The 9,166-nt window shown below is 40.6% G+C and overlaps 1 protein-coding gene across 1 annotated transcript; it reads left to right on the top strand.

The window, feature by feature from the left end:
* LOC116249743 (60S ribosomal protein L12-like) lies at positions 1–944 on the top strand. The gene has a single exon (XM_031622983.2). The coding sequence runs from the start codon at positions 121–123 to the stop codon at positions 619–621; it is 501 nt and encodes a 166-aa protein (XP_031478843.1). The 5' UTR covers positions 1–120; the 3' UTR covers positions 622–944.
* Positions 945–9,166: the final 8,222 nt, after the last annotated feature.

Raw genomic sequence — 9,166 nt, 5'->3', positions numbered from 1 at the left:
TGACCCGAAGAAAGAAGTGAACCCTAGGCAGGATTTCTGGTCTCTTCTTCTTCTTTCGTTCTTCCGCGTCTCCGCCCTCCCTACTCAAAGACAGGGAAAGCAACAGCAGCAGCAGCAGCGATGCCGCCGAAGTTCGATCCGACGCAGATCGTGGAGGTGTACGTCCGGGTGACGGGCGGAGAAGTCGGGGCGGCGTCGTCTCTGGCGCCGAAGATCGGGCCTCTGGGTTTGTCGCCGAAGAAGATAGGAGAAGACATCGCCAAGGAAACGGCCAAGGACTGGAAGGGCCTGCGCGTCACCGTGAAGCTCACTGTCCAGAACCGGCAGGCCAAGGTCTTCGTCGTTCCCAGCGCCGCCGCCCTCGTCATCAAGGCACTGAAGGAGCCGGAGCGCGACCGGAAGAAGACAAAGAACATCAAGCACAATGGCAACATCTCCTTGGACGATGTCATCGAGATTGCCCGCGTTATGAAGCCCAGGTCCATGGCCAAGGACCTCGCCGGCACCGTCAAGGAGATCCTTGGCACATGCGTCTCCGTCGGCTGCACCGTCGATGGCAAGGATCCCAAGGACCTGCAAACGGAGATCACGGACGGCGACGTGGAAATACCGGAAGCCTGAGACAGCAAAGAGAGCGGCAGTGCAGCCCCTTCTTTCCCCTTTTGCCGCTGGGAAGTGAAAATTAGAACTGGAAAAGAGAAAGTAGTTTCGTTTCCTCGGTTTCTAATGTTTCTACTTGCTTGTCTGTTTGTTTAGCTTTAGGCATTGAAATATTCCTCCTTTTCGGATCTTCTGAAGGGATTTTTGATTCATAGACGGAGAAGTGAACAGAACAAAACTCTTCGTTTTGCTTTTTCTTTCTTTTCCCTGAATAACCTCCCCCTCCCTGGTTAGCGTATGAGTAATTGAAAATGGTTAATGTTATCTGGTTATTTAGGTGCTTCCATTATTTGCGAATGAATGCATGCCCTGTTAAGTTATTGTTTCATTATCTCTGCTTTACTTGGCTTGGATTTCGTTAGTATCTTCGCAATTCTCTCTTCTTGATGTCCTTTAGGTTGTTTAATTTTTAAATGTGGAAAGGTTTTGAGACGCGGGCGCTGTCTATTGTTTAGATTGAGCATACTCCTTATTCCATTGAAGAAGAAAAGGAGAGCATTGTGGCATTTCTCTCAGTTCTTCGCGTCTTTATGCAGAATAGTTACTTGTTTCAGATATTGCCTTGTACCCATGTCGCATGCAATTCTATGTCCACAACTGAGTAGACGTATGGTTGGAATTTGTCACTTGGTGGCCACAAATTTCAGTTTCTGTACTCCATTCCACTTAGTAACACATTATTGCGTTTTCAATTTCCTTGTATCAGAGGAATGTGCAAGGTGATCGATCGTCTTGTTATAGTGCGAACTTTCACTGCGCGTGCAACTCCCGGTTGATAGTTTCTTTGGTTTGGCCTGAGTTGTACGTCTAGGTACGATCTCGATTCTCCTCATGAAAACCTGGCTCTTTGTAACTGCATTTATTGTTTTATTGCTTATCTTTTGTTGGTGTCAATGGGTCGGAGAACATTATGCATTCCAGTCGCTTGTAAGAGCTGAAGGCATTGACGCAAATGAAATTTAATTTGAAGATCGTTCTTCTGTTGGGTGAGCCTATCATTAGGCATGTCATGGTTTTCTAAGCTTTTAATGGGAGACGCGGTTAGTCATTGAGCCCAAGGAGTTCGTGCAATTGAACAATTACTAAATCAGGTTTGATTTTTATGTTAATGATGACTCTGTTCTTATCCTTTCTCTGGGGGTTCTGAGTCTTCTGACATGGAGAATGGTTGTGCTATTCGCCTATTCCTGTCTTTGCTTATGCAAATTTGAAAGAACTGCCGACCACTGGTACATAAGATCAAGTAACTACAAAGTTGTATGATTCATTTATCAACGAGCTGAATCACAGACGCAGCAGTGTCTGTAAGTATCTAACGGTGTCGATATTTGGCATATTGTCTCTACCTTTCACCGCTGTTTATCACATTTCTGGAGCTTGGTCGTGACTGTTGTTCTATAGGGACTGCAATCGTCTCAGTTTCTCTAACATAACGGCACTTTATCATTTAGAGAGAGAGTCAAATGGGAAGACACTAAAACCAAAATCTGGTGACAACTGTAGCCAGAGTTACACAAATCATCATAAAAAGCAATAAAGATGCATGAAGAAAAAACATCAAGAAGAGGCATAGAATCAGAAAAATAAAAGCTAGTTGATGAAAAGCTAATTGAAAGTGGGGTGAAGATGATGATTGATGCAGAGAGCATGGTCGACATCACTCCTGAGTTACATAGAAGGACTTCGTTATGAGTCGGATTTGAAAGTGTCGTTGGTTAACCCATCCTTCATAGCTCATTTCCTTGACGTGGATGCTTACTGTCTCACGAGATGAACAGTTTGCTTTGCAGCAGATGGAATACACTTACCATACTCCATGGTTGGCTGATATTGAAGACAGAAGTAATATGCTACGAGGGTCTGAGAAAGCGAGTGCCAGTAGTTTAGCATGGAGCGAGAAGTGGGATAATGTTACGAAAGTGTAAAAGAAGAAGCGTGTGTGAAAGAAAGGCGGTAAAGTATAAATCACTCAGGAAGCATGAAAGCAATGGAGTGAGCGTGTCAATGAGTAACTCTTTTGGTAGGAGTGTTATCGAGCAGGGTGAACACCGCTTTCTGCTAAAAGAAAGGTTTTATGGCTCTTTCCTACATTAGAATAGCATCGTTCGTGCCTCGAAGGGGATAGCACACCAGACGGTAAGACAGTTCATTGACAAGGGGTTTAAATTACCATTCTCATACACTCATTTCTTAAACCATCCCCATAACATGCTTTGTGAACCCTGAGAGCGAGAGGCCTGGGAGAAAACAAAGGCCTAGCTTTGGGGCGGTGAAGAACCCACTCACCCCAAAAAAAAAAAAAAAGTAGCATGATTGATGGGCTTCTCTCACATTGATGGTGTGCTTGTTAGGCTGGAAGGTAGAAAGTACTCACTAATCTTTTATTTTTCTCAAGAAGATGTATTTAACGATGGTTTACAACTCTATATATAGTTTACAATGAGATAACTATGGTAACAACATTAAAGGATATCAATACGAGATTCAAAAGATTTTCTGTTTTTGAACCTCAAATCTGATCGCAACCAAAGACTCATAACCACTTGCTATATTTTTAGTCATTATCTCTTCTCCTTGACTTCAAGGATTTCCTTAACATTCTCCCTCAAGCTGAATGGGGGCTCCACAACATTTAGCTTGGTTCTGAAATTTCTAAAAGGATTGGAGTTGAACGCCTTTGTTAAGCCATCGATTAGTTGTTCATTCGTCTGAATGAATTTTATTTAAATGTGACTCTTGCTAACATGATCCCATACAAAATGGAAGTCGACTTCAATGTGTTTGGTGCATGCGTGAAATACAAGGTTACTTGTAAGGTATAATGCTCCAAGATTATCACACCATAGTATAGGTGGCTGAATCACTTTTTCTTCTAGATCCTGAACGAGAGATTTTAGCCACAACACTTCTGTGGCAGCACATGCGAGGAACTTCTATTCAACCTCTCTGCTGGAATGAGCAACAATGCATTGTTTTCTAGAAGCAACATTATTACCTAAAAATGTGACAAATCCCACAGTTGATTTTCAATCCTATGAACTTCCAGCTCAATCTGCATCAACGAAGAGGCTAAGCTACAATGATAGAGACCGAACTAGTTTAAGAGAATAGTGATTGGTTTCATCAAGATAGCATAGGATTTGCTTCACTATAGTCCAATGACCAGCTAAAGGTGCATGCATGAATTGGCACGCTCGGTTGACAACAAATGCAATGTCGGATCGTGTATGGGTAGCATACTCCAGGGCTGCAACTATGCTGTGATAGAGAGATAGATCATAAAACGACTGATCATCCTGTTTTTCAGTGTTAGTTGGACTCATTCGAGAAATAGATCTTTAGATGTACCCATGTTTGCTCGGGAGATAATATTTTTGATATCTTGTTGTTGACATAGATATAAAGCATATGACTTTTGAGTGACTTCAACTACAAGAAAATAGGATAATGTTCCTAAATCCTTGACAAAAAATTATTGCCCAAGCTGCAAAATTATTTTGGAAATACTAATGCAAGATGACCCAATAATGATAAGATCATCAACATAGACTAACAAAAATAATCTTTCTTCTCCTTTAGTGTAGATGAAGAGCAAAGGATCCGATCAAGAAATCTGGAATCTAAGATTTTGACCGAGTTGTCATTGGGTGAATATGATAAGATGGTTTGGGATAGGTAGATCAGTCTCTTTGCTACAGGTTGTCTGATGTACAGATGCTTGTGATAGTGATCGTTCATGATCTTTAATATTGAAATCTGCAATATCTTGACCAACTGGAGATTTTGATCCTGTATCAAAAGATAATAAAGTTGGTTGGGTGGTTGGAGCAATGACGTTGAGGTCTTGATCTCGTAAAACTGGAAAAGTAATGTTAACATTAGGTAGAACAATACCTTGAGGACACAGGTGGTCAATTATGATCATCATGTTTATAAATGTCAATACATTTTGCTGCTTGATACCAGAGTTGAAGTTCCTTTTCTGTATCATCTTTGAATAGCGAGACCTTATGAGAAGGAGGATCTTCAAAGGGTGTCTCATCAAATGTTACATGATGGGTCACAATAATTCTTTGTCGACTTTCATCAAAGTAGAGATATCTTTTTTGTGTGCTCGCATATCCGATGATGATGCATTTAATAGTCCTGGGTTGAAATTTCAAGAAATTGGTGGGAGTAAGAAGAGGATAGCATTTTTTATCCAAAAATTAGAAAATGACCATAGTCTGGTGGCTGTCAATACAATTTATGAAAAGGAGATTGTTGATCTAACTTAATAATCAGAAGCTGATTAATAATATATATGGCTGCTCTACAGGCATCAACCCAGAAAGAATATTTTAGTCTTGCATCATGCATCATATTGAGAGCAATTTCTACAACATGTTTGTTCTTGCGCTCGACTATTCCATTCTGCTCAAGGGTATATTGACATGAAAAGTGATGTGAGATTACATTCGTCTCATAGAACTGTCGCAACTCATTATTACAAAACTATCCTCAGTTATTTGACTGGATAATGGATATGTAATATCCTAGTTGCTTCTCCACAAGTAGTATGAAAATTTTGAAGCATTCAACAACCTAATATTTAGACTTTAATGAAAAAATATAGGAGAAACGAGTAAAGTTATCCACAATGAGCATAAAATATCTGAATCTGGTCCCCAAACGTTCATACGCAAGATTTGTAATGGACGAGTAGCATGAGATTCAGAAGTAGGGAAAGGTTGTTTGTGAGATTTTTCAATGAGGCACGATTCACACAATCTAGAACCTTTGCAACATTTTATTGAAATAAAACTATGTGAATTTAGAAAGTTAATAGTAGTCTTATTTGCATGGCCTAATTGCCTATGTCACAAAAAAAAAAAATTGCAGAATTAGAACCTAATGAGAACCAACTACTAAACATTGTTGCTCCTCTACTTGTGTCTTCTCTTGATGTAGAGATCATATATCATCCATAAGGCTTCTTTGGTTCCTGAAGTAGTACCTTCCTTGTCTATAAATCCTTTATAATAAATTCATGGGGTAAGGCAGTTATTATTAAATGTAAACTTTCCCATAGACAATAAATTACGAGCGATTCTAGGAACATGTAGTGAATAATTTTGCAGAAAAGAATTTCCATCCATATTAACAGACAAGTCTCATTTATGACAAGCAGACAAATGAGAGTCATGACCGATCATAATGCCACTCGTTTCAGCATGTGTTGTTTTGTTTCATCATGTCATCATTGGCTATAGTGTGATTTGTAGCACCATTGTTGGGATACCTATATTCTTCTGTAGTTTCTTGAATGTTTATAGCAGAGAATGCCATATTGATATCATAGCATGATCTAGCAAAATGTCCCTTTCTATCACAATATTGACATATAATATGATTTTTCTAATAGCCTTTTCTGTTAGAATCATAGTTGTGTTGGGATTGACTGTTGGTGTTACCCTGACAGCTTGTTGTCCTCGCTCTTGTCCTTGGAACCGACCTCCTCCACGACTGCCACCATAACTGTGGTAAAATATATGTCCTCTTCCTCGATTGTGAAACTATGTCACCAGAATGCGGGGTGCGGGTGCGGGTGCAGGTGCGATACATCTCAAAAAATTACGGTGTGGCGAGGGTATTTATTATTATTCTTAATTTATTATTATAATATACTAATAATATCAAATTTGATAAAAAAAACTTAAAAAAAACTGAAATCAATAGGGTGCGTCACCAGGGTTGCCGTACCATGGTGACATAGTTGTGAAAGACATTGAATGCAGTCTGGTTCACCAACAAATCAAGTCTTTTTTCTTGATTAAGAAGAAGATCAACCGGTTCTACAAAGGTGATTGTTGAAGGGTGGGTTCTACTAGTAAGAAGAGTTAAGAAGCTTTCATATTTTGCTGGAAGGCCATTCATAGTGATTTGTATAAGATCACTACCCATTGTTTGTTGACATGCAGTAGACAATGTGTTTGCAAAAAGTAGATTTTCTCTAGACAAGTCGTCATACTCATAGATCCCTTTGTTATAAAATGCACTTCTTTTATGAGAAATATGGCTCACAGTGGAGACTGGGAGCCATATGTTTTTTTCGAAAGTTGTCCAGGCTTCTCTTGTTGATGACACTCAAACAATTTGACCAAGAACAGAGTCATTCACTATAGCTTTTATCCAGCTAAGAGCACCATTGCTTATACTCTGGATTGGATTAGTTTTTCATTGGTGGAGATATTTTTTGATGGAGCCGAGATAGTTCCATCTACATACTCAAGAAGATCATGATATTTCATCACTGATTCCAATGACTTCTTCAATGAAGATAGTTATCTCCATTGAGCTTAACAAACACTAAAGCGCTGATAGCATTTTATTGAGTAGCAGGAACATAGGAGAAAGACAATGCCATTAGTCCCCTAAAAGAAGAGGGCTCTGATACCATAAAAAATAACTCAGTAATCTTTTATTCTTCTCAAGAAGATGTGTTTCATGATGGTTTACTACTCTACATATAGCTCACAATGAGATAACTATAGTAACAACATTAAAGGATATCAGTACGAGATTCAAAAGTTTTTTCGTTTCTTAACTGTAAATTTGTTCACAACCAAATATTCATAACCACGTGTTATATTTTAATCATTATCTCTTCTCCTTGACTTGAGGGATTTCCTTGACAGAAAGAAGCATCTCAAAACATTTCATTATCACTAAAGTCATAAGAAATGAGGCCCAAAGCAATTGGGGAGACCTGTCACGGGTGTGATGGACGTCTTGAGATATGACGCCCTGTCGTAGATTGGGTGTCTTAGACAGGTATCCCTAACGCATCTGGAATAATGCAATGTGTATTTCCCCATTTTCATAATCTTTTCCAATTACTAGGCCACAGATCATAATCCATATGCAGCCCCTTTCCTGCCATTCACAAGTCGAATGCAACGGCAGAGTCATATATGCCATGGGATAAATGTTGGTTTTAAACCTCGAAATTCGTCCTGATTCCAGGGATTGCTGCCAAAGTATGGTAGGAGCTGATGTTTTGTAGCTTCGTATGGTATAAGAAAAAATTGTTGCAAAGTCCGACCAGGAATGGCCAGTCGGTGCTTGCTGTTAAAAGGGACTAAGCGGACCATTTCCTTCTTGCCAAAAAGCTAGAAATTGTTCTGCCTTGAGAAATGGGAGTTGCCCACTTGGGTAACTAGCCTGAAACTGAATGGGTAGTCTTACTTCTGAAAATGACTGGGTGGGTCAGATCTGTACCTCACAGTAGCAAAGGTAAGCGTGCTTACAAGAATGGTGATCGGGAGGTCCCGCGATTCACACTCAATCCCTCTCTTTTGGTAATGACAAAATGAAGAGAGGGGACCGTAGGCTGCAACACACCAACGAGGGAAAGGGCAAGAGAGGGAGCAGCTGTACACGGGCAGAGAGAGAAGCAAGCTGCGTCTAGGGCAGCGTGAGAGAGAGAGTCAAGGACGGCAGGAGAGAGAGAGTAAAGAGCGAGAGAGGGAGGGAGAGAAAGATGGAAACTTTCTTCTCCTCTTTTGGCATTAACTTCTCAACTTTAGTAAAAAAAGCTAACATTTATAGACGATAAAAAAAAACTGAAAAACTTAACGAGTAAGTTTAGCAACTCGTAGATCGTGCTTTCTCACGATCCCTCCGCTTCAACTTTTTCAGCTTCCACCATTTTCTCCACTCCTTATTTAACTGCCCATGATTTGAAACCGCACACACTTTCTCTTGTTTCCACTTTTCACTCCTTCACGCACTCATGCTTTTCCCACGAGCTCCACACGTTCTCACGAGCTCCTCCACTTCAGGAGTTAGAGCAACAATCTCCCCCCTAATCCTGATGTGGCCCGAGCTCTCGAACACCAAGTATGTGTCGCATTGTTGCCAACTTTGCCGCTGATAATGCCTTTGTCATAAGATTCGCTCGTTGTTCATCTGTGCGTACAAAATCCACAATAATATGTCCTCTTTCGACACATTCTCGAATGAAATGGAACTTTGTATCAATGTGTTTACTACGTCCATGAAAAACTGGGTTTTTCATCAGTGCGATTGCGGACTTGTTGTCCACATACAACTTCACCACTTGCGGCTCTCTCCCAATCAGTTCGGCCAAGAGTCCTCTAAGCCAAAGTGCTTGACATGCCGCCGCAGTTGCTGCCATGAACTCAGCCTCGCATGAAGACAGAGCAACGGTCTTCTGCTTTTGCGAGTTCCATGAGACTAGGCTTTCATTTACATAGAACGCCATGCCTCCGGTGCTTTTCCGATCATCGACGTCGCCCGCCAGGTCACTATCCGTGAACCCGACAATCACTTCTTCTCCTTTTCCTCTGGTGTATACAAGACCGAAGTTGATTGTGCTTTTCAAATAACGTAAAATCTGCTTCATTGCTTTGTGGTGCATCACTGTCGGTCTCTCCATGAATCTACTAGCTACACCGACAGCATACGAAAGATCTGGTCTTGTGTGGAGAAGATACCTTAGACA

The sequence above is a fragment of the Nymphaea colorata genome, chromosome 1 (assembly GCF_008831285.2).
Source record: "Nymphaea colorata isolate Beijing-Zhang1983 chromosome 1, ASM883128v2, whole genome shotgun sequence".
NCBI classification, from domain to species: domain Eukaryota; kingdom Viridiplantae; phylum Streptophyta; class Magnoliopsida; order Nymphaeales; family Nymphaeaceae; genus Nymphaea; species Nymphaea colorata.
Note: the sequence above shows the minus strand (reverse complement) of the source record. Positions and strands in the feature narration are given on the sequence as shown.

Coding starts and splice junctions, on each gene's coding strand:
- LOC116249743 (XM_031622983.2), top strand. CDS start 121: ATGCCGCCGAAGTTCGATCCGACGCAGATCGTGGAGGTGTACGTCCGG.